Source organism: Canis aureus, chromosome 1 (genome assembly GCF_053574225.1).
Source record: "Canis aureus isolate CA01 chromosome 1, VMU_Caureus_v.1.0, whole genome shotgun sequence".
NCBI classification, from domain to species: domain Eukaryota; kingdom Metazoa; phylum Chordata; class Mammalia; order Carnivora; family Canidae; genus Canis; species Canis aureus.
The window spans coordinates 113,824,243-113,848,773 of NC_135611.1; the positions used below are offsets into that span (position 1 = coordinate 113,824,243).

The 24,531-nt window shown below is 54.2% G+C and overlaps 2 protein-coding genes and 1 long non-coding RNA gene across 4 annotated transcripts in view; 1 reads left to right on the forward strand and 2 right to left on the reverse strand.

Annotated features, from left to right (window-relative positions):
* SHKBP1 (SH3KBP1 binding protein 1) overlaps positions 1–3,681 on the reverse strand; it is an 11,702-nt gene extending 8,021 nt beyond the window's left edge. Inside the window, exons 1-9 of the mRNA XM_077851292.1 lie at positions 3,523–3,681; positions 3,233–3,286; positions 3,036–3,081; positions 2,858–2,931; positions 2,519–2,577; positions 2,226–2,306; positions 593–754; positions 406–496; positions 126–316 (exon numbers count right to left, since the gene is read on the reverse strand). Of these exons, the coding sequence (XP_077707418.1) occupies positions 126–316; positions 406–496; positions 593–754; positions 2,226–2,306; positions 2,519–2,577; positions 2,858–2,931; positions 3,036–3,081; positions 3,233–3,286; positions 3,523–3,608 (844 nt within the window). The 5' untranslated portion in view covers positions 3,609–3,681. The remainder of the gene's footprint in view (positions 1–125; positions 317–405; positions 497–592; positions 755–2,225; positions 2,307–2,518; positions 2,578–2,857; positions 2,932–3,035; positions 3,082–3,232; positions 3,287–3,522) is intronic.
* Positions 3,682–4,039: 358 nt separating this feature from the next.
* SPTBN4 (spectrin beta, non-erythrocytic 4) overlaps positions 4,040–24,531 on the reverse strand; it is a 76,608-nt gene continuing 56,116 nt past the window's right edge. Inside the window, exons 22-37 of one of the 2 annotated variants that reach the window (XM_077851242.1) lie at positions 21,123–21,347; positions 20,033–20,122; positions 17,444–17,722; positions 17,222–17,352; positions 15,990–16,194; positions 15,193–15,573; positions 14,130–14,374; positions 11,607–11,745; positions 11,428–11,512; positions 10,844–11,040; positions 9,666–10,297; positions 8,602–8,671; positions 7,761–8,053; positions 6,452–6,625; positions 6,263–6,305; positions 4,040–5,103 (exon numbers count right to left, since the gene is read on the reverse strand). In XM_077851242.1, coding sequence (XP_077707368.1) covers positions 4,945–5,103; positions 6,263–6,305; positions 6,452–6,625; positions 7,761–8,053; positions 8,602–8,671; positions 9,666–10,297; positions 10,844–11,040; positions 11,428–11,512; positions 11,607–11,745; positions 14,130–14,374; positions 15,193–15,573; positions 15,990–16,194; positions 17,222–17,352; positions 17,444–17,722; positions 20,033–20,122; positions 21,123–21,347 — 3,348 coding nt within the window. In that variant the 3' untranslated portion in view covers positions 4,040–4,944. Of the gene's footprint in view, positions 5,104–6,262; positions 6,306–6,451; positions 6,781–7,760; positions 8,054–8,601; positions 8,672–9,665; positions 10,298–10,843; positions 11,041–11,427; positions 11,513–11,606; positions 11,746–14,129; positions 14,375–15,192; positions 15,574–15,989; positions 16,195–17,221; positions 17,353–17,443; positions 17,723–20,032; positions 20,123–21,122; positions 21,348–24,531 lie in introns of those variants that run through there. The other variant, XM_077851248.1, reaches the window with a different exon arrangement.
* LOC144285768 (uncharacterized) lies at positions 10,846–12,987 on the forward strand. Its single transcript, XR_013354009.1, has 2 exons — positions 10,846–12,056; positions 12,761–12,987. It is a non-coding gene; the product is annotated as an uncharacterized LOC144285768 (long non-coding RNA).

Below are 24,531 nucleotides of genomic sequence, written 5' to 3' on the forward strand. Positions count from 1 at the left end.
GTCTCTGCCTGCCTCTCTCTCTCTCCCTCTCTCTCTCTATCATGAATAAATTAAAAAAAAAATCTAAAAAAAAAAAATAATAAAAATAAAGGGCAGAAGGTTCTGGAAAAGTTCTGGTACCATACCTATCTCGGAGCCACCACCTTCTGCCTGCAGAGCCCATAGCAGGATCTCGCTACCTGTGGCCGCTGCCACCATCTTGTCATGCTCCCCCAAAGCCCCACCGAGCACCCGAGCTGTTAGTGCCAGTCGCTCAATGGGCCAGTCCAGGCGGGGGCTTGAAAACACCAGCTGCCAGCCAGAGGCTTCCTTTAACCTGGGGATTGGGGCAATATCATCAACCCTCAGTGTGAGCCCTTCCCATCAACAGGGCTCCAGCCTCCGGCCACCACCCTCCCTGAGCACCTATAGCAGACAAGAAACTGGGTATAGGCCACAGCGATCCAGTTGTGGTGTCCGCACACCAGGCGTACCATTCCCGGCTCCTCCGGTAGCCCTGGGGTGGTGGGGGGAAGAAGAATGATCAGGGCAGGGTCACAGCACCCCCTCCCCCAGGCTGGCTGCTCCAGCTTCCCAGGGGACCGAAGCCTACCGGAGGGAGAGGGAGGGGCTCTTTCATCCAGCATTCGGCCCAGCAGCCCTGCATTGCCCAGGTTGGGGGGCATTGTGTTGCTGCGTCGAACGGGGGCTGGGCGTCCCCCTAACTGCTGGGGCCCCACCAGGCTGTGCCGGTTCCGCCGCTTTGCTGGAAACACTATGGCAGGGAGAAGGAGCAGAGTGACAATGATTGTAATAACTGTAGCAATTGCCACGTCACAAGCACCTAAAATATGCCAGATACTGACTTGCCCACATGTGGGGCACAGTCTCCTGCCAAAAAGATTTTAGGTGGTGTGGGGACACGGCGGGCAACGAACGACACTGAATCACACAGCAAGCTACTCCCTTTTCTATTCCTCTGAGCTGCACACAAAGGACAAATCAGCTTGGTGCTGCCAAAACAGTGCTCCCTTTTCAGTATTTGCTTTAAGAAATGGAAGCCTACCTCGTTGGCAGGCAGCAGCATCCCAACACTTGTATTTGGAGATTTTCTTTTCTTTTTTTGAAAGATTTATTTATTTGAAAGGCAGAGAGAGCGTGCACAAGTACAGAAGAGAGGAAGAAGCAGACTTCCTGCTGAGCAAGGAGCCTGACGCAAGCTGAAGGCAGATGCTCAACCAACTGGGCCACCCAGGAGCCCTGGGGATTTTATATTCACGTTTACTTATTCAAGGTATAAAGGTAGTGATAAAAAGCTTCTATTTAAAATGACTTTTGTACAGGGCACCTGGCTGGCTCAGTTGGAAGAACCTGAAACTCCTGACCTTGAGGTTGTGAATTTTGAGCCCCACATGGATTATAAAGATTACTTACAAAAGTAAACTTTAAAAAATGACTTTTTAGGGGCACCTGGGTGGCTCAGTGTTTGAATGCCTGCCTTTGGCTTGGGTCATAGTCCTGGGGTCCTGGGATGAGTCCTGCATCAGGCTTCCCGCAGGGAGTCTGCTTCTCCCTCTGCCTCTGTGTGTGTCATGCTCCCCCAAAGCCCCACGAGCTCATGAATCGATAAATAAAATCTTTATTTAAAAATTTACTTTTATTAAAAAAAAAAAGACTTAAAAAAAACCCAACACAGTAAAACTAAGAAAACAAAAGCACAGATCTCCATATTTGACAAACATCATGAAGGTATTGAGCAAGGTTAGGGAAGTAGTTGTAAGTCGAATTTCCCCATTTTATTCTTTTTTCTCATCAGCAAAGCCTCATAGACTACAGTTCCCAATAACCACTGGGGTATATTGTCCATGGCCAGCTGGGGTTGCGGGGGTTGCTGATCTAACGTCCCATGAAGATTCTAGTCAATAACCCCCCCTTTATATTTCTCCCCTCCCTGCAAAGGACCCCAGTTCTTCCTAAGCTTCCCCACAAGGAAATCAAACCTGGACTGAGACCCCCTTCAGGCTCTAGGGCACACTTCTGAGCCTCAGGGCAGGTAGCTGGCCCACTGACTGCCTCATTGGAAATGCAGTCTCCTACTTCCTTTCCCTCAATCCAGCCTCTGATATAGAACTACAACTCCCATAGTGTCTCAGGGCTCACAGCACAGGCGACCAAGGGCCTCGACCTTATGGGAAATGTAGTCTTCCATCAGCCCTCCCTCCCCTCCATCCCTTAGTTGTGCCCACCTGGTGGAGGCAGGTAACCATTGAAGAGAACGTTTCCACAAGAAGATCGGTCCAACTCCTCCCGCAGCTGCAGGCGGCGAACTGAGGCGGAATAACTCGAAGGCTGGGACTTGGGGAGTACTGAGGCACATCCTATCCCCCTCCCCAGCTCATTCTACACCCATCCCCCTTGAGACCCAGGACCAAATCCAGTGCTCTCAGCGCTACCCCTAACTTCTTTCAGGAGAGAAGCATCAGGAGAGCAGGAGTTCGTTTTCTATGCAATGAGGAAGCTAATGGGGCCCCCCACTTACCCAGAGGAGTGAGCCCATAGAACTGGGCTTCGTGGAGGAGGCTGGAACCATGAACACCCCTGAGTAGCAGAATTCACCAGGGGTTAGAGTTTGGGGAGTGGGAGTTGGTCGAGAATTCTGAGGAGGAAGCTTTCAAAACTGCACAGAGAATTGCAAGAGGTAGCAAATTTTGACTGGATCAAGATTCTAAGGAGCGATGAAATAGATGGGCAATGAAAACGTGTGTGTGTGTTTGGGTTAAACTCTAAGGACACAATTCAAATCGGATTGAGGGGCTTAAGGGAACATTCTGAGGGTAAGAAGATGAAGACGGTGGGGTCCCTCTATCCCCATGCAGACCTGGGATCCAACTCTTTGGTGCGCAGGAAGTTGAGGATGGGGGCGAAGACGGTGGGGTCCCTGTCGATGAAGATCTGCGGGGAGGGAGGCCGAGGATGGATGGGGCAGAGCGGGGCTGAGTGAGGCTCCAGTCCCTCCTCCTACCCACTGCCCTATTTAAGCTCTATGCCCTACTCACGGCTCCAGTCTCATCTTTCAGTGTTGAGATGCGTCCGCTCAGAAGACTGCAGGGAGGGGACACAGAGCAGGTGTCACGGGCCAGGGTGTGTGTGGGCGCACGGGGGGTCGGGGGGAGGGTGAGTGGGGGGATTAAGTCTCCCCATACCGTCTCTTCCCGCCACCCACAGCCCGCCCCAAATTCGCTCTCCCGGTCACCTGGAGAAGAAGGAGTCTGGGATCCAGGTGAGAGTCTGGCGAGAGGTACTGAATCTACGGGGGGAAAGTGAGCGGACGCGAAGGGTTGGAGGAAGAGTAAGGAACGCGGCCCCCTACCCTCCCCCACTCCCCCCCCACCCGGCCCTCCTCGGGCGTCAGTCCGGGCACTCGCGCCTTCAGCAGGAGGCGGAGCAATCCTTGATGGACAAGGATTCCCCGCGGGAGAGGCGGGTACTCCCACTCCGCTCCCCGCCCCCGAGGTGGGGGCCTCAGGAATCTCCTACACTCACCTCTTGCCTCCCACGTTCAGATGAATCACCTCCCCGGGAGGCCCCCGACCTGGGACTCCGTCGGCTGCAGGCGCCGCGGCTGCCATGGCCCCGGGGCGAGCCGGCCGGCCAGCACCCGCTTCCGGGTCTGTACTTGGGCCCCGCCCCCACTGCCTGCTCATTGGCCTGGAGCCTCCCGGAGCCGCCGGCGATTGGACAAAGCGCCCACTCGTAGCAGTTAATTCTCCGCCTCCTTAAAGGGCCCCGCCTTTCCTGTGCTGGACGGGGCGTACCGCAAGGCCCCTTTGGGGAAGTTTAGATAGAAGGGCCAGCAAAACATTCCTCTAGCCTTCTGGTTCCCAATTTTAGAATCTAGGTGTTTCGTGAGGGACGTGTGTTTAAATCCCGAAATTAGTACACATCAAGAGAACATCTAAAAGTTCTCTGCTGCCATTAGTCTTTCCCTGCGCCGCCCCCCTCTCCCCCGCCCCACACATCCTCGCAGGCGCGGCCCATTAAACGCGAACAAACCGGCATAGACCGTCAAAGCCAAAGGATTTATTATAGGTACATACAGTGTGCGCCTGCCACACCGCCCCACACCCCCAGGCCCCAGCGGCTCCTCCAGGCGACCATGGGGGCTGCCACAACCCTGTTCCCCCACTCCCTAGGGAGGTGCTCCGGCCAGAAGCATGCAGGGGGGAGGGCTTCCTCTCGCCCCTCCCCTCACCAAGTGGCATTTACAGCTGGAGGGGGGAGGAGAGAGGAAGACAGTTTTGAGCTTTGACGCCCCTCCCATTAAAAAGCCTTCGCGGATGCGGGGCGGGGGGGGGGGGGGAGGAGGAGGTCGACGTTTTGCAAAAATAAACTAAGTCAGGAATTAACCGCATGGCTCTGAGACGGCGGAGTGCAGGGGCCAAAGCCCCTTCACTCCCCCTTCCCAGACAGAGATCAAGGCAGCATTGGAAGTGAGGTAAAGGCGGGGAGGAGGCGTCCCCTCCCCACCCCCTAGCACCCTGGATGGTCCAGGGGACCTCACCAGCGGCCCCATGCCCATCCCTAGGGCGGAGAGGGGGGCAGGAATTATCGCCCCCTACCACCCCAGCTTCTTGGGGCAGGATCTGGAGATCCGGGCAGGGGGCTTGGCTCAACTGGCCCCTTTACCCGCCCCCTCCAACTCAGTTATTGCATAAAAATAATGGAGCCCCAGCACCTGGGGTGGGGTGGCGAGCAGGAAGGGGCCGAGATATGGCTATAGGGGCAGCAATCCCCCCACCACTTCCTGGAGTGCAGGAGAAGTCCCCTCCTTTCCAGTGCCCATCTTGGCGCGTCCGCAGTGTTGGTGGAACTAGAGGCGCCCGCCCCTGCGGAAGAGAAAGTGTCTTTTTGCCCACAGTGTGGCGAGAGGGGCGGGGATGTGTGTCAGGCCCAGAAGGTGGGAAGTCACTTCCTGCGCCCGCTGGCCCTCCGCTCCCCCGCCTCTCGCTTGGGGTTGCCTTCGTCCGTGGAGGACGTGGTGGGTAGTGTCTGTCCCCAGCGGGCGATCTCAGCGTGCTCGCCCACGGAAGCGGCCACGGCCTCCAGCCAGCCGTTCATCTCCTCCTGGAGAGAGAAACAGGGCAACAGAGTCCGCTTTTGGAAGAAGGGAGACCGCGCAGTAGATGACCCTGGAATCCGACTGCCCTCTGAACTTCAGTTTTCCAATCTATTAAATGGGTTAATAATAATAACCCAAACAGTTACATAGCCCCTAATATGTGCCAGGCTCTGTTCTAAGTGCTTCTGTGGATTAATTCTCTTAATCCTGTGCAATAGCATTATATCAAATTCCCACTATAGAGATAAACATAACAACCAACAACATCAGCAGAGATTTATAGAGCACTGATATTCGCCAGGTCATATATGTGGCTCTGTGTGTATCAACTTAATTCTCACAAGAACCCTAAAATGGAAAACTATTTTTATCCCCATTTTAAAAATAAGGAGGCAGGGAGAGAATACTCCCTGAGTATACTCCGAGGAATACTCCAGAGCCCTTTGTAAAAAGGAAGGAGATAACAAGTATTATTATTTTCAACATCTCGTTAAACCACCTCCATGCCCCTCCCACAAGTCAGCTGGTGTCCAGCCTTGTGTCCTCCCACCTGGGTCCCTGTCCTGGTTGCCTCCTGGCTCCACACCTCCCCTCTCCCCCTTCCCAATCTACCCTATTGACAAAAGATCTTTCTTATATATTGCTGTGACCCCCCTCCCCAATCTTGCTTAAAAGTCTGCCATGGATCCCCAGTGCCTTTAGGACAAACTCCAACCTCCTCCAAATGGCCCACAATGCTCTGTGAGATCTAGCCCCTGGAAACCTTTCTGGGATCTTCTCTCCTTGAACCCTCCACCAGCACAGTCAATGCTCTGCATTTCTGCACCTCTGGTTCTCTGCACTTGGCAGTTCTCTCTGCCTGAATCATTCCTTTTTAACTAACTTCCACCTCTTATCTTTCCTGTGTCATCTCTGTGGCCAAGGCAAGGAAGCTGGACTTTGTCCTGGAGCCTCCAGGCAGCCCTCCTGATCCCTGCTTCCCCCCCCCCCCCACCATAGGTTAGGGGTTTCCTCTAGGCTCTCACTGCTAGTGGGCTTTCCCATCACAGCCTGGTGACTCTGGCTTGTGTTTCTGGCTCACAGCTCCATTGCTCTGGGCCAGGAACCAGCAAGCCAAGGTAGTTCTTGAGGTCTAGATGGGGGAGAGAAAGGACCAGATCTCACCTCATCTTTAGCCTGGAGCAAAAACTCGCTGCCATCCTGGGTCCTGTAGAAGGGGAGACAGGACTTGGGGAATCTGGGGCAGGGGCCCGGCCCACCCATCCACCAACTCTCCTCTGGGGGAAGCAGGGTATTGCTGGGAGGGGGAAGGTGGGCCTTGGATCCCTCCCTCTGGCCCATTTGGGGGCTCACTGGAGCTTGAAGACGTGCTTCTTTTTCTTGTAGTCACTAGCCACCTCGCTGGTGGCCTTGTGCAGGCTGAGCAGTGGCTCCCCGCCGTGTGTGCCCCCAGACGCCGGGCCCTTGGCGTCCTTGTAGAAGCCCAGCTCCCCCTTGCTGAGCACGCAGTACAGGCTCACCCACGACCTGGGGCGACGACACGGGGCTCAAGGCAGAGTTACAGCACTCTGCCTGGGAACTCTTCATGAATACCCTGAAAATGCCTGCCCCTTCCTTCCTCTGGGCCTTTGCTCTGCTTGGGTCCTATGTCCGGGGTCCTCTTCCTTATGGCTGTTTCTAGGCTGAGGGGAGAATCTAAGACTCTCAGTTCCAAGCCTGATGCTGGCCCCTGCTGGGGTTACCCTGCCACATCCCCTCCCACGCTGAATTTCCTGAAGGCAAGACTTAAGCTGTCTTCTCCATAAGCCTTTGCTCGGGCATGTTCCCTGGCACTCCTCCACCCACCATGGAATCCCCTGAAAGAATATATGGACTGGTCCACTGTCTGGAATGTGGAATTCCTATCTCCCCATTTGGCCAAAGCCTCAACGGAGGAGGAAGTCCCTCAAGAGTAAAATACACCAAAGGCGCCCCTTTATTAGCACCTTGGCCTCACCACAAGGAAGAAAGACTGCCTCAGGGCATAATCTCAACCTGTTCTGCCTCACTCTGTTGGTTGGCCAGCGCTTCCCTTTTTGACTCCACCTCTCCCTAGATTCTACCGTCCAACTGGACAATTAAGGGTTGGACTACCAAGAGTAAGCACATCACTATCTGGACCCCTAGATGTGCCCCCCACCTCAGACCTCAGAACAGTGTCTCCGCCCCTTTTTCAGACCTCTCCGCCCACCCCAGCCACGATGCGCAACTTCGAGGGTGGACCCACCCCATTCCCTGGCTGGATGACCTCTCCAGGCTCCACCTCACAAGCCATTGGAACCCTGTAGGCCGGACCCCAAGTCCAACTTGCTATTAGCGCTACTTGACTCTTGAATTGATCGCTATGAGCTTGGATCTCAGCTTATCTGCGCCGGGAATACTTTCTTCGATTCCGGCTCCCACCTAGGCCCCACCCCCTCGCCCATCCGACACGCTAAGTTCACGTCCCGTTAGTAGGTTTGAGTTCTTGACATTAAGCCCCGCCCCTCTCCAGGCCCCGCCTACTCCCGCCACCCTCCGGATTCCCGGACGGTTAGTACCACCCCCCTCCTCAGCCCCGTCTATTCACTCATTGGACACTGAGCTTGGGACCCGCCTTCCAAAGCCCCGCCCACGCGCTCACCGGTTGGACGACTTGCGGTTAGCGTCGAGCTCGCGCTTGCGCAGCAGGAAGCCCTCGTGCTGCACTGTGTGAGTGGGCGGTGGCGGAGGCGCGGGGGCGGAGCCGCCCTGGGCCGGGGCGGAGCGCGAGCGCCGGCTTCCCCCGCCCTCACCACCCTCTCTGGGCCGCGGCCGCCGGCGCGGCTTGGGCCGGTCCCGCGCCCGCGGCCGGTCCGGCCGAGGTGTCCGCTCGGGCGGCTCAAGCCCGTTGGGCAGGCGGCCTGGGGGAAGCTCGCGAGGCTGAGGCAGCGACGGCTGTGTGAAGGGAGGGGGAAGAGGGGTGCTGTCCATGGGGGGGTGTTGGGGCCCTCTGTCTGGGGGACTCACGGGTCGGGGGTGGGGGGGTCCCATCTGTCTTGGAGGCGAGGACCGGAAGGAAGACCTCAGGGCTGGAGGCTTAACTCTTAGGGGCCCCATCGGTGTTGGGAGTGAGACTGTCAGGACTCCTGGGTTTGGAATCGCTCTCGATCTTGGGGAGGAAAGCCCTAGCCCTATGGAGGTGGGGGTGCAGGCAGGGTGTGTGCGCGCGGCTGTCTGTGAGGATATCTGAGACCCCACGACAGATGTGGGAAGTGTGTGTAGAGGGGGGTAGGAGTCTCCTTAGGCTGGCGGCCTCATCTTTCTAAAGGAGAAATTTTCAGACTGTGGGAGGCACCTGGGGGCCCTCTCTATCATCCCCTGAGAAACTGCAGGGTTCAGATCCGGGGGAAGGAGGGCTAGGCATTGGTGTTTCTGGGTCCTGATTCTTGCTCCGAGGAGGGGGTTCCCCCCATACCGCCAACCGGTCCTAAGGCTCAACTTACCCCAACAGGGAGCCCTGGGCCTGCTTCTTTCTCCTGCAGCTGCTCCACAATGTCAGCCAGGGTGGCCTTCCTGGGAGGAGGGAGGCGGAAAGACCCAATGGAACTGGGATGCCCTCTCCCAGGGACCAGCCTGGTTGGCTGGAGGAGCCTCCACCTCTTAGCCTGAGGTGCCAGGCCCCTGTCCACTCTGCCTTTCTCAGATGCTTGCCTTATACACCACGGGTACTTGGGACATGTCTGTTGAACGGAGGACAGAGCCTCCTCTTTGAGTTTTAACCAGAGGAAAATGCAAACTGGTGCCTTTAAGCCTCTGAACATTGTGTTGCCTTTTTTCTATTCATCCCCTGAGTTCCCAAGACCCCTGGACTTGCCCCATCCCTGCCCTGATCATTCTGGGTCATCACTATCCGGTGACAAGTCTGTTTCCCCCACCAGACTGCCATCTCCATGAAAGCAGGGCTGAGGCTGGTTTGGTCACTGCTCTCCCCAGCACAAACCACACGCTGATTGAGGACTCGGCAACTGTTCGTGATATATAAAATTAAAACGAAGAAGTCATTGTCTCCAAAATGTATTTGGCCAAAGGCCTCTTTCTGGAGATGCCGCTGATTGGATCTATCTGCTCCTCACACTCTGGCTCACACGGGTCTGAAAGGCCTGGGTTCCAGGCCTACTTGATCCAAACTGAGTGACTTGCCCTCTCTGAGCCACAGGGGCCCTATCCACAAAAAGGAGATGATGGTAACCCCCCACCCCCCATTTATCAGGCTGAAACTGTGATAAAGGGTCTTATGTCCTATTAGGGAGAATATGGTTCTACCACTAACCCAACAGAGAAACTAAGGTGCAAAGGCACAAAATCCCCACCCAGGCCACCTAGCTGTGGGACAATGGGCATCCCTCCTAACCTCTTTCAGCCTCAGCTTACCCCTCCACAAAACGGGTGCCAGGACAGTATCTTAAGCAGTCCTGAGCCCCGGAAGCCCTCCCCCACTGGGCCTGTGTGGCTCCAGGAGCCCTTCGAGCCCGCTTTCCCTCACTCCCCGGGCACACTGGGGCCTCACCCCTTGGCCAGCTCTCCTCGGGTGGGCATCTCCTGCTCGCTGGACTCCTGTCTCTCCAACCGCCGCTCACGCCGCTCGCGCCGCCGCTCCATCTGCTCGTAGCGGCCCAGGGTGAGGCTATGCGCTGTCTCGTGCTCGGCCGACTCCTGCCGCTCGGGCCGTCGCCTCCGCGCAGCCTCCTCGGATTGATCGGCGGACTCCTGCCGCTCTGGCCGCCGCCTCCTGGGCAGCTCCTCCGCGCGATCAGCTGATTCCTGGCGCTCCGGCCGCGGCCGCACCTGCTCCGCCACCGCCGCCACCGCGGCGAGGGCCCCGGGGGTCTCCACCACATTCTCCGGTGCGGCCGGCGGGGCCGGGGGCTCCACCCTCCCCGGGATCTCCGGCAGCCGGTCGATGCGCGGCTGGAGGCGCTCGGGCTTGAGTTCCTGGCGCACGTACCCCACCCGGGTCCGCACCTCCGCCGACAGTGTGTCCGAGGCCCGGCGAGCCAGGGGCTCCAAGCCCCTGTCGTACCCCCCTGGCCGCAGGAGGGGCGCTGCCTTGGCCGCCAGTTCCGTGGGGTCTCCAAAGAACTTGCGCCCCAGCAGGGGGGTGGGGGGCTGCTTGCTCTGTTCCGCCTTGAGTTTCTCTATCTGGGAAGGGAGGGGCCAGGGTCAGGTAGGGGGGCCTGGGGGGCTGGGGGTAGTCTGAACCCCGCCTCTGGGTTGTCGGCCTCCCCACGCCTCCCCACGCAGTTTAGCAGTTTCTATTATTGAAAAAGCAAGTTTGTGCAGGCCTGGGCCCATGCTTTTCCCTGCCGGGAACTTAATTCCTATTTTCCTTGGCAAACATTTAGTGTTAAGACTGGGCTAAATCATCACTTTCTCTAGCTGCCTTTCTGACCCCTGTAGCCTCCTTCCGGAATGTCCTCCCAACCCAGGACCTTAACACAATAGTCTCTCATTCTTCAAGTCTCAGATGGGCTCCGAACCCCCTAAGCCAGGACAAGTGCTTCTGGGCTCCCACAGCCCCTTGTGTTTCCCCCCCATCCCAGCCCTGGGCTGTCACTGTCAGGTGACAGGCTCTGTTCCCTCGTCCCCCACTGGATTGGGAGTCCCATCAGGATCTGTGTCTGTCTCACATAGAGGGATGGCTGGTGGGGGTGGGGGGGTGGCCCGGGCAGGGTGTGGGGTGCTGACCGTGGTCAGGCGCCGCAGGGAGCTGAACCTTTCTTCCCAGGCTGCGGCCGCTTTGCGGAAGGCCTCGTGTCGCCGGATAAGCTGCTCCACCTCATCCACGCTGCTGCCCAGCTCCCGGCTCTGCAGGAGTGGCTCTTGGGCTGTCAGCCAGGCGTCGGCCACCACCGCCTCCTGGGCAAATTGGTGCACTTCCAGCACTGAGGGGAGACATTGGGGGTCAGAGGGATGGGGGCGCCTGTGGGGCCTTCACGGGCACGGGCTGTTTTCTCTGACCCTCCACACCCTCTGGCTTCCTGTATCCCAGCCCTGACCACTCTGGGCTCTGCAAGAATGAGAGGGCTTGGGGGCCTCTCTGAGGGCACCAGCTTCTCCTCTAGGTGACTGGCAGCAGGGGTTCAATGGCAAGGCAGTCCTCTTGTCCACCCTCCCAGGCCTTCATGTTGCTGGGCACCCATGAGTGGTGTCCAAAACCTGCTGTGTCACCCTCTGGCCCTTTTTTTTTTTTTTTTTCCTCTGGCCCTTTCCAAATGTGCCGGAGCAGGTCCCTGTGCCCTTGAGCCCCATGTGTCTGGGCCCCCACTCACTCTGCTGCAGCCATTCCCAATGGCGGTCCCACTTGTCTGACACCTCTTCCTTCCTGGTTCCCAGCTTGTCCAGTTGTGCCTGGATCTGGGAGTGGCAGATGGGTAGGAAAGGCGTCAAGGATGACTCCCACCACAATGGGCCTGGATGGCGGAGGGGGAGCCCCTGCACCCCTTCCCACCTCATCAGCCATGGCACTCTTGTTGAGCAGCAGAGAGCGCCCCAGCTCCTGGCAGGCTGTCAGCTCTGGCCCCCGTGCCTCCAGCTCAGTCTTCAGGCCCTGGTGGTAGTTCATGAGCACCTCCACTGATGACACGTCCCTACAGTGTTCGGGGCAGGGGGCAGGAATCTGAGTCTCAGGTAGCCTCCCCCAGCCCCCATGACAGATACGACTCCTGAGGAGCCTAAATCGCTGAGCATGTTGGGGCACCCACCTTCTCAGACCAGGTTCTGAGAGGCCAAGGCTCTTCACTCAGTGATTCCAACTTTTTCCAAGGGGTTAGAATATCACACTTTGATGATTCTAACCTCAGATTTCAAGGTCCATTTTCTTCCTGATTTTTTCCAGCTATGCTTCTGAAGGCTCCACTAGTCAGCGATCTGAACATTCTAAGTCTGTGCTATCCAAACGGTAGGTAGCCACTAAACATGGGTAAGCCATGGAGCCCTAGAAATGCGGCCAGTCTGAACTGAGATGTGTTGAAGTGTAAAGTACACACCATATTTTGAGGAATGTAAAATATCTCAGTACTTTTATTTATTTTTTAATAATATTTTTAATTCTTTTTAAAGTAAACTCTATCCCCAGTGTGGGGCTTGAGCTCATGATCAAGAGTCACATGTTCTCCTGACTGAGCCAGCCTGGCCCCCCTCAATAATTCTTGTTAAAGTGATCATATTTGGGGTCTATGGGGTTACATAGAATGAATTACTAAGATTAATTTTCACTTGCTTCTTTGTATTTTTTTGATGTGATTACAAGAAGATCTTAAATTCTATATGTGGCTCACATTCATAGCTTGCATTATATAACCATTGGACTGTTCTCAGCTATCATAGGTCTGAAACAAATCCCAAATTTCTGAAGGTCCCAACAGTCAGCAAGTATAGCTTTATAAGACTTAATATGTCCAAACTTTTCTTTCTTTCTTTTTTTTGGTCCAAACTTATTTTTGAAGCTCCCACATTATAATGATGCCTACCTAAGACTTAGTGTATCTAGAATGATCTCTGATTCTCTATCTCCCAGAAGTGCCTCCCCTGAAGTTCTCCACCTCAGTAAATTCACCCATCATTCATCCATAACTCCTCTTTTTTTTTTTTTTTTTCTCTCAGCCCCTGAAGCTAATGCAGTTACACTGGACATTTATAATTTTAAAACATACCCTGTGAAATGAGTGAAGCCTGAGACTGGGTTTTAAGAGAACTCAGCGAGAGGTGGGGAAGTGTACAGATGAAACAGGATGGGCCAAATGTTGATGGGTGTCCACCCTCCACATGTGGGGTCCCTATACTGGTATTGCTACCTCTGTGTATATCTGAATTTTTTCATAATAAAAAGATGTTAACTCCTAAAACGAATCACTTCTCCCCATCTGTACAACCTCCACACTGGACCAAGCCACCCCCACCTCTCATCTGCATTATAGCAGCAGCCTCCTGGCTGGTCCACCTGTTTCTACCTTGCCCTCCATATTCTTTCCCGCAACATCTGGGGTGATCTTCTGCCTCTCACCCACATCACTCACTCCATCCAGACATAATGATTGTCTACCTCTGCCTCTGACACACATAACCACAACCTACCGCGGGGTCTTTGCACTTGTTGATCCCTCCACCTGGAAAACCCTGCCCCGCAGTCTTTACCCACCTCACCATCACTTCACCTAGGTCTTCACACAAACATCCCATCCTCGGAGAGGCCTTGCCAGCCAACCCCTCACCCCCTTCCCTTACTCTATTTGTCTTCAGAGCACTTACTGCTATCTGAAATAATAGTAGATGCTTTTCAATTTATGTGTTGCCTGTCTCCACCCTCAGAATGTAAGCTGCATCAGGGCAGCAGCTTGCCCTTGCTCACCATCCAGCGCCTGGTAAGCAGTTGATAAATATTTGCTGGGCAAATGAACATAGGCAAGGCCTCACAGTCGTAGAAATAATGCTGTGTGTCCACCACACTCGAAATCCCTGTCTTCCGGACACACCATTGGACTGTCTCCCAGCCTCGTTGGCAGACAGGTTGGGACTACTGGGCGGAGGTTTAGTCCCTGAAAGTTCCCATGTGATTTTTTCCTCCTCTGCAGCTGAATGTAACTCCCAGGGCTGAGAGATGGAAAGACCGTGGGTCCCAATCACCAAGACACAGGCTTCGGCTGGACCCTCACATCAGCAATAAATCAGTGCCCGCTACCCTCTGGGTTGAGCCGCTAATACAGTGCCACACATCGCTGTCCCTATCCCGGCTGTGGCCTATCCCATGCTGTGACCCTCCCACAACTGGGAAGGCCCGAAGGCAGGAGGATGCCCTGTGCTCTGAGTCGCCAAGGCCAGGCCTGACAAGGGGTCATAATACACATGAAGGTTTTAGTACAGTGCCTGCCACCCAGGTGTTGGCTGTTGTGATTTCCTATGGGAAGGGGACTCTGATGGGTTGGGGGTGGGCGCCCAGAAGCAGGTAGGAAGCCCGAGGTGGGATGAGGGGCACCTGGGCTTGTCAGCGGCCCCAATCTGGCTGGCGATGCCATCCATCCAGGAGAGCAGGTCCCGGGCCTGGCTGTGGAATCGCAGGGCGTCGGCCGTGGAGCTGACGTGCAGGCGGGCGTCCTCACAGGCGGCCAGCAGCTCTTTCCAGCCCTGTAGTACTTCCTGCTCCCGGCTGGCGATGGCCTCTGCGTGCTCACCCGCGTACACCGTCCGCAGCTGGGCCGCCCCTTCCTGTAGCTGCCGTACCTGAGGGGCATGCTAGCTCCAGCACCGGCCCTCCATGGGGTCCCAGCCCTGCCCTCCTGCCCCCACGTGCTGGCTGGGTGCCAGGACCCTGCACCCTTGCAACCCCACAGCGGGGTCTCCCTCTTACCCGCCACCTGATTTCTGGTTGACATGCCCACTTTCTGCCTGACTTCTAACAGTCATCTCTATGGTTCATATGACGATGACTGTTCAGTTTCTACCTTCCACTGGACTGGTAGCCCAATTTCTCCAGTTGGCCATGCGAGCTCTATTAGGCCCACAGCTTTGTTTCCATCTGATTTCTCAGATCTGCCTCCCAATTCCTGTGAGCTCCACAGCCTGATTTCTGTTAGCTCTGTTGCCATGTCCATGAAATCCACCCCCATCAAATGTCTTTTCAGGAAAATCATACGATTTCCATCAGAGACCTGCTATCTAATTTCCATCTGCCCCGCAGCCAGATTTCTCAGAACCCTCTGAAATTTCTCTTAGGCTCTCCATCTGGATTTGGGTAAGATTCCCTTCACAGCCTCTAGGAGACCCCCTGCCCAGTCTCCACTGGAAACCTCGTCTCATCTCTTTTAGACACACTCTACCAGCGTTCTCAGGCACTGTCTGACTTCCAGGCACCATGCAGTCAGTGGGTTTTTACCTGCCCCCCTCATCTCCCTTCTCTCTGTTCTCTGGTCTGTTTTCACCTGTTCCACTGTCAAATCTCCGCCTGCTCTGTAGCCTGAGTTTTGCCTGCCCTGCTGCCCAACGCCCCTTGGCCACACTGCAGACCCTCCCACCTCCCCTCTTGGCCGCCGGCACCCCACCTGGGACACGAGGAGCTGCAGGTCATGCTCAAAGGCGCGCAGGGTCCGCTGCATGGAGCTGGCGCTGGGTCTCGGCTCAGGCGGGGCGGTCAGGCGGGGCAGTCGCCTCCGCTTCTCCTCGATCTGTCCCTGAAGCTCTCGGGCATCGCTGAAGAACTTATGCAGCTCCCGGGAGGCAGCCAGCAGCTGGGCCCGAGTGCCCATAAGCTCCAGCAGCTCGGCCCAGGCCTCGTTCAGGCCGTCCTTCCACTCGGCCATGGTGGCCGCCGCCGTGTGGCCGCACTCAATCAGCTCATCCACCATCTGGTTCACGGCCGCCAGCCGCTCCCGCCCTGCAGTGCCCGTCTCATTGGCGAACTCTGAGAATTTCTCCTGCAACACCTGCCCCCGGGGAACACGGCTTGAGCAAAGGTCCTGCACACACGAGCCCCGCCACCCCGGCCCACCATCTTGTAGCAGGTAAGAGTAATAATCGTAACGATGATGATGATGATGACAGTCATGCTAAGAAAAGTAGTATCTCACACTTATGGAGCACTTTCTCTGTAGCAATAACAGTAACAACAACAAGAAAAATAATCAGGTGACAGTAACTACCACTTCCTATGTTAGGCGCTGTGTGCGCGGAGTATTATCCTAAGTGCTTTACGCTATGGCAATTCTTTGGGCGCACAAAGAGTCAGGAGGTGGGGGCTATTTATTATCCTCATCTGACAGCTGGGGAAATTGAGGACCAGAGAACCCTAGTAGCATACACAGGAGCCATGGGTATTGATGTTATTACTAATGATGCTCACCGTGACGTGCTCAAAGTCCTGGCCAAGCTCAGGCGAGCCAGCCACCACCTCCTTCTCTGCAATCCAGTGCTCGAGCTCGTCCACCTGGCGGCTGAGCTGGTACAGCCAGTACTGCTGCTCCAGGCCCACCCTGCGCTCCTCACCCAGCTCCTTGAGGGCCACGTACAGGCGGTCCACCTGCGATTGCCGACGGCTGATCTGCTCGCTGATGGAAGACAGGGAGGGGGCAGGGATGGAGACTTCCAGGACAGAGCTGTGACCCCCTGCCATCCTCTCTCAGGGCAAGGCTGTGTTTCCTCTGAACCTTCAGCCAGGGTAGCATCTACTCAGACTCCTTCGTGGGGAGCCTCTCTTCCACAAGGCTTGGATTCAGTGAATCCAGTACTTGCATCCTAGCACTCAGTGAAAGCTTTGCTTCCCTAAGCTTCACAAGCTCACTGCTCCCACTTCCCTCAGCCTCTCCGTGGTCCCAGTGCTTAACTCTCCAGGGACCTGAGTGGGGCTCCTAACTCCCTACTTGAATCCCTGGCCAACCCATCTCACCTCCAGCTCTGGAGGACAGAGGTCTAGCCCTGTGCCCCCTCTCAGGTCTCACCCCTAGTCCAGGCCTCCCAGATGTGACCCCTACTTCTGGCCTCAGGGAGACCCCACGCCTGGCCACCCAGGAGGTCTGGGGCTATCCCCAGTCACGGCACTCCAAGCTTTTCTGTCCTTCCAGAAGCTGCCCAGACACTGGGTGGGAAGAGGACCCTTCCTTGTCCTGAGCTCTTCCTTCTTTTTTTTTTTTTTTAATTTTTATTTATTTATGATAGTCACAGAGAGAGAGAGAGAGGCAGAGACACAGGCAGAGGGAGAAGCAGGCTCCATGCACCGGGAGCCCGACGTGGGATTCGATCCCGGGTCTCCAGGATCGCGCCCTGGGCCAAAGGCAGGCGCCAAACCGCTGCGCCACCCAGGGATCCCTTGAGCTCTTCCTTCTTTCCTGAGCCTGAGACATCACCTCTCACCCCTACACTCAAATCCCAGTACCCCTGGTGGATCACCCTCTTAACCATCCCTGGGGCATTGCCGGGCCACTTGGGGCTCCAACCACATGCTGAAATCCGAGGGCTCCAGCTCGTAGGCAGTGAGGGCCCCTCCCACCCTAAAGTCCAAGTGGAGCCCTATCGCAATTTCCAAGAGCGAAGTTTCAGATCCTTCTGAATCATTCCTTAAGAACGGGCCCCGCCCACCTGTCGGGGTGCCCCATCTCCAGCAGCGCCCGGCACTGGCGCGACAGCTGCGCGATGCTTTCCTCGTAGTTCTCCACGCCCTGCTCCAGCTGCAGGTGCTTCTTGAGCAGCTGCAGGGTGCTCTGTTCGTCCTGGGGGCACACGGCGCCCGCGATGAGGCTGCAGCGGCCGGCCCCGGGCTCCAGTGCCCCCAGGCCCCCCGCACCCCCAGCCCGGGCGCACCTTGCCCTTATCCTCACTCATCATGAGCAGCTCCTGCTCGCCCAGCCACGCCTCCACCTCGGCCACGTCGAAGTAGTACTGCTCCACCTGGAAGGCGGCGTCCAGCACCTGCTGCCGCCGCTCGGCCGCCTCCCGCAGCCCGGCCCAGGCGCCCTGCAGCTGCTCGTGGCCGCGGCGCACGGCCTCCGCCTCGGGGCTGCGCAGCGACGCCAGCGCGCCCGCGCGCTCCAGCACCTCCTCCAGCCGCGGCCCGTGCGCCTGGATCTCCCGCCGCAGGCCCTGGGGGCAGAGGTTGGGGCGTGGGTGGAGAGGGGCCTTCCCAGGCCCGGCACTGCCCGCACCCCGGGAGACTGGCACGGCCCCACGGAGGGAATCAGAAACCCCCGCAGAGCGCCCCCCTTGCGCCAGGCACCCCCAGGCAGTTTACTGTTCCTCGCTCACTCAAACCCCCATGTTGCAGGTGGGAAAACAGGACTGAGAGGCGCAGTTCATCGCCTGAGAGCAAGCAGCTAGAAGGGGGCAACAGGATTTGAACACAGGACGCAGGCTCCAGACACTGCTCTTAACCAAGACCCTGGTGGTGTAAAATACCCACTCATGGCCGAATCGGGCTGAGAATCAGGCTGCTGGGGACAGTGGGTGTGTAATTCACGTGCAATGAGGCGTGCAAATCTGGGTAGAGTTCAACACGTATTTACACGTGGGTACACGCATACCCAGGTCAGAATATGGGACACTTCTATCAGCCCAGAAGGTTCCCTCAATCAGCTCTGTACTTGGCGCACACCTTACTTAGCTTCTCCTGTGCCTCAGTTTCCTTGACTTGCAAACGGAGGTGATAATAGGCAACCCTGAGCTCCTGCCACCTGCCAGGCACTTTGCTATGCAGGGGCCTTGCGTGATGCCGCCACTCATCTAGTCCTCAGTGCAGCTCCAGTTCTCTAGGAAACTGAGGCACAGAGAGGTTAAGGAACTTGCCAACTTCCCATGGCTGGTGGTGGCGTGCTTAATGTCCACCGCAGGGGGTTGCTGTACCCTGGAGCACTCAGAACTGTGCCTGGCACACAGTAGGTGCTCAATCAATACTAGATTCTGTTACTCCTCTGCCGGCCCTGGAGCATCCAGCACTCCTGCACACGCACAGGGGAGCTCCCCCTGCCTTAAGCATGAAGTGCACTTGGTTCTTTCCTTCAACTGTAAAAGGGATGGACCAGTTCTTCTTGTCCCCAAACAGTCAACAGCCAAGAGTGTTTTTTTGGGCTCCTGTGTGGCTCAGTCAGTTAAGCATCTGCCTTCCTACTTGGGCTCCCAACTCAGCAGGGAGTCTGTTTCTCCCTCTCCCTCTGGCCCCCCCATCCCCATGCACAGGTGCACAGGCTCTCAAAAAAAAATCTTAAAAAACAAAAAACAAAACAAACAAACAAAAAACACCAGCCAAGAGTGTTTTCATCAAAATAGAAAAACGAAAACAAAACCCTCCAGCCTCTTAAAGAACCCTAGCTGGGGCTGGATGGTCACAAATCTTTTGAGAATAATTTGTAAAGCCACCTCCCCATCTTTCAGGGCCCATTCTCCCAATTCCTGTTTTTTGGTAAAGGGGAATAATGAGAATACCTATCTGATAGGGTTGTGGGGATTAAATTGTTTTTTAAACCCACGTATAATACCCTAGGACTGTACTTAGTATACAGCAAGTCTTTAATCAATGTGTAATTAGTAGTGGTAGTATTTCTCGTGTGTCTTACACTAGGTTTTGGTGAATGAGTTGCTTTGACCAAAAAGTTCCTCTGCTAAGTGATTTGAAAACCACTGCTCTAGACCAATGCTCTACTTATTTAGATGTAGAACTGAGGCCCAGGGAGATGAACAGAGATCCAGAGATCTTAGAGGCTCAAAAGCTCCCCCCACAATGAGTGAAGTAGACACCAGCAGGAGTCAGAGCTCTCTCGCTGATCATCTCTATCCTTTCTCCCTGTGGGTGGTTTGGGTTCTTTCTTCTTGTTGCTTTTATTTCTCCTTGTCCAATAGCCATTCTCCTACTGTTACTCATGGGACCCTGACTTTCCTCTGGGGAACCCTCAGTGTCTCCATCTCAGCCCAGGTAATTAAGTTAGACTGACTCTACCTGCAGATTCCAAGAGTGGGCCTGAGTCCAGACCGGGCCGACACAGCAGTCTAAATCCCTGGCCACCACGATCAGTTCAGAGATGGGCATGTGACTCAAGCTGAGCCAATAAGAGTTATCCCTGGGACTATTGCTGAAATTATTGAGAGAAATCCTTTTCACTCCCACTGATGGGATGTACACTGGAATCTATTGAAGGTCTTTTACCATCAAGAAAGGATAATTGGCCTGACAACAAAGCTAACACAGAAACACACACACACACACACAGGGGAGTTGAGAGATTCATGACATCATGGAAGTACCTGAATGCATCTATACCTGCTGTCCACAGTCTTCTCAATGACAAGAGCAAACAGATTCCCCTCCCCCTCCTTTGTTTTTGGCTTTAACCACTTTGAGCTGTTTCTTTCATTTGTATCCCAATGTATCCTAACCCAGACCCTCACCCTGGCTCTGCTCACCTGGTTCTTTTTGATGTACTGCTGGACAGCCTGCAAACCATTGCCTCGCTCCGTCTGCATGGCCAATGGCAGTCGCTCCTGGACCCATGCCTGGAGATGATACAGGGAGAAAGTCAAGGGGAGAATACACCCAAGGACCCCTGCATCCCAATTAAACTGTAAGCCACCTGCACAGCATCTAAGGCCCTTCCTCATTAAAGAGCCTGGTCACTTGCCTGGCCTCCTCTCTCTCGACATGCTCTGTTTTACTCTGCACTCAAGCCAGGTTCATGCTCACTTACCTCTGTCCTTTGCACAGACAGGTCTTGCATCCTGCAATTCCCTTCCCGCTCTGGCTCACGGAGACTCTCCCTTCATGTCTCAACTCAGGCATCCCCTCCTCTAGGAAACACTCCCTGACTTTGGACCTTGGCCAGTTGCCTCCTCTGGGCTCCCACAGCTTCCTAAACTCCCTCATAAGAGCCCTAACCACCCTGAGTTGTCATTGTCTGGAGATAAGTCTGTTTTCTCCCTAGGACTCTTGAGCCCTCTATGGGGGAAATGGGGTCTGCTGGGTCCCCCCTGTGACCCCTGCATCATTCAAGTACAGAGCTGGGCCCCTAATGATCAAGTGTATGAGCAAATTAATGAGCGGAAGAATGAATGAGCAAGTCAGGAAGCCAGGAACTGAATGAGAAAAAGGAATGAATGAGGGGTGAGTGAATAAATGAATAGCAATAAATCAGTGGAGGAAAGAATAAAAGATGAGTCAATGAATAACTAAATGACTTCATGAATAAATCAACGAATGAATGCAAATGAGTAAACGCGGAAAGGTGAATGAATGAATGAATGAATGAATGAATGAATGAATGGAGAAGTGAAGGCGTGAATGGGTGACTAGTCCGGCAGCGGGTCAGTGGGAGGTCTCCCAGCCAGAGCCGCCGGTGAACTCGCCAAGGCCCCCCGGCCCCGCCCCCACTCGTGGCCTCCACGCCCCCGCCGGCCGCGGGCTCCCCTGCGGGGTCCGGTCCCGCCGCCGCCGCCGCCCGCAACCATCCCTCCCCAGCCCATCCCGCGGCCCCGCCCCAGTCCCCGCGCAGGTCCTCACCAGCTCGTCGTCGAGGTCGTGCGCCACCTGGTGCAGCTCCTTAGAGGCGAGCAGCAGGCGGCGGCGCTCCTGCAACGGCTCGAGCAGGCGCACCAGGCGCTCGCCCACCGCGTTCTGCCGCTCGCCCACCAGCTCCTTGCTGGCCGGCTCCAGCGGCAGCGCGGCGGTCTGCGCCTGCAACTCTCCCACCTCGCGGTACCACTCCTCCACCTGCGACTCCATCGACTGTGGGGACAGGGGCAGCGCGGAGTCAACGGGCTCCACCCTCCCTCCCAATGCTGCTGTGGCTCTCCAGTACCTTTAGGGTGACCGCCAAGACGCCCCCATTTCACTCGGCCCCTGCTCAATCCCGCCGTTAGCGCTGTGCTCCTCTCTTGATAACTGCCACACACTAACCTAGTTCTTGCCTCCAGGCCTTTGCCTCTGTTATTCCCTCTACCGGGCATGCTCTTCCAAGTCAGTTAGATTTCAGCTCAAACGTTACCTTCTCAAAGAGACTTACCTGCCCCCCTGGGGTAAAGGCCATTAATTCATTAATTCTCAGGACCACCCTTCAAATTTGGTGATATCCTCTTTTTACAGAGGTGGAAGCTGAGGCCCAGAGAAGTTAGGTAATTTGTCCAAAGAGCCAACTTTCCCAAATGTCATAAATATAAAGTGATAGTGATTTAAATGGTTGGTATGCTATAGGGATAGACAGAAAGTGCAAAAGCAGACCCAAACACCCTGGAGAATTCATACATTTTATAGATGCCATTTCAAATCCCCAAGGAAAGGATGGATTATTCAATGAGTGGTCACGGGCCAACTGGCTAACCAATTTAGCTGGATCCCTTCCTTGCTCTTTATGCTGAAAACAATTCCAGATGGATTAAAGACTTAAATGGAATAAGTAAATCCATAAGGCGCAGAAGAAAACCTGGGCAAATGCTTTTATAATCTTAGGATGGAGAAAATCTTTCCAAGAAAAAAAAAAGGCAAAGAAAAAATCATAAAGGGAAAGATTTATAAATTTGGCCACATAAAATACTTTTGCAGCAACCCACATTTCTAGATGTAGTTAGAAGGCAAATGGCAACCTGAAAAAAAAATTTAACATAACACGTAATAGAACAAGGAACTAGTTTCTTTGACAAAGAATTCCCTTTATCCTGCTTCCTTCGTATCCACTTAGCACCATCAGACAATTCTGTCTTTACTTGTGGCTTTTTTATTGGCCTCCTTCTTCTAGAATGGGAGCTTCATGAGGGAAGGGTTTATGTCAATTGACTTCTGTATTTCTGAGCGCCTAGAACAGTCTCTGGCATGTAACAGGTCTTCAGTTGCGATTTGTTCAATGCACAAATGAATGTCACTGGCAAAGAAAAAGACTGCCCCAATTCGAATAGGCACCACTCCCAGTGAATAGGCAACACAGAGAAGTAGAAATAAGCACACAGGGGCACCTGGGTGGCCCAGCTCAGGTCATGATCCCAGGGTCCTGGCATGGGGCTCCCTGCTCAGTGGGGAACCTGCTTCTCCCTCTCTCCCCCATTCCCCACTCGTGTTTTCTCTACCTCTCTCAAATGAATAAATAAAACCTTAAAAAAAAAGAAGAAATAAAAATAAGCACATGGAAGAGATGCCTAGTCTCACTAATCAGCAGGAAAATGCAAACTAAAACAAGGTACCCTCTCCTATTCGCCAGATTGGCAGACATGTAAAAGATGGATAATATCTACTATTGGCAAAGATGCAGGGAGATGGGCATGTTCAGCCACTGTCGGCCGGTGGTGGTGTAAATTAGTGGAGCCTTTTTGGAAGGCAACTTGGCAGATCCTATCAAAATGCAAAAATATTTATATGCTTTGACCCAGCGCTTGCACTTCCACTTCTAGGAATACAACTAAAGAAATACTGGCACATGTGCACAAAGATGTTTGCCCAAGGATGTTCACTGTAGCTGAGATGTGTGTCCAAGGATCACACTGTTGCAGAGTTTATAATGGCAAAAAATTGGAAACAAACATGATGCCCAACAAGAGTGAAACGGTTAAACAAATCCACATCAGTATGGAATAATGACCAAGAGTTGCTGTTAAGAGAAAAAAGCAACTTAGAACACACATTTGAATATATTTGTCATGGGTTGCACATTCATAAAAATTCTCGGGGATAAACAAGAAATTAATCACAGATGGTACCTATCAGGGGGGATGAGACTGGGGTGAAGGAGAGACTTGTCACATAGGATTTTTTTATATAGCTTTTGATGTCTGAACCATAAAGTGTAATTTGTAAAAATTTTGAATTAAAATCTTAAAATATTAAAAATCCATACAGGTAGTCAGTAAATGCACAGAAAAAGGTCCAGAGGGATCCTGCACGCCAAATCACAACTGAGGTTTCTTTGGGGTGCGTGAATGGGTGGTACGGTTAAGGGAGACATTATGTTTCACTGAAGACCTCTACGTTAGTAAGATCTTTAACCAAAAGAATATACTTATGTATTACTTGTGTGACTCTGAACAGATGGGGGAAAGCCATGAAAGAATTCAGTATTACAGCAATGAAGTCAAGTGGTAACAGATTAGAGCAAAGGATTGCAACTCAATAGTCAAAACCCAAGAACCAAGTGAAGACTTTTGTTCCAAAGTTCTGTACGCAGAGAGGCTATAGCTCAGGCCTGAGGCCTGAGCTCCGACTGAAAAAAAACCTAGAGCGCCAAGAGGCCTCAGGGGCCAAGCTAGCCAATCAGAACACTGAAAACCACCCTGGCTGTGGGGATTGGGTAAGAGATGGCATGTGACCTAGGATCAGCCAATGAAAACTCTTCCCACTTTTTAAACTTTTTTTTTTTTTTTTTTTTTTTTTTTTTTTTTTTTTTTTTTTAGGTGCCTGGGTAGTTCAGCCTGGTTAGGGTCTGCCTTTGGCTCAGATCATAATCCCAGAGTCTGAGGATGGAGCCCCGCCTCAGGCTTCCTGCTCTGCGGGGAGCCTGCTTCTCCCTCTCCCTCTGCCTGCTGCCCCCTCTGCTTGTGCTCTCTCTCTCTTAAATAAATAAAGTTCTAAAAGAAAAAGCAGCTTTTTTTTTTTTTTTTTTTTAATAAGTGCTACACCCAGCATGGAGCCCAATCTGGTGTTTGAACTCCCGACCAGAGCTCAAGACCTGAGCTGAGATCAAGAGTGGTACATTTAACCCACTGAGCCACCCAGGCACCCGAAATTCTTCCCACGTTTGCAGGAAAAGTGTGTGAGCTCAGGAGGGTGCTCTGATTCCCATGCAGTTCCTCGGTTGGTAGGACACAGGCCTGGGGTATTGGGGGGCCAACTTGCCACCAGGCAGAAATAGGCTCCCTGATAATGAGGCCACCACAGAGGAAAGCAGGACCCAGAAATGGAGACAGATTGCTGAGGACATAATTTGAGT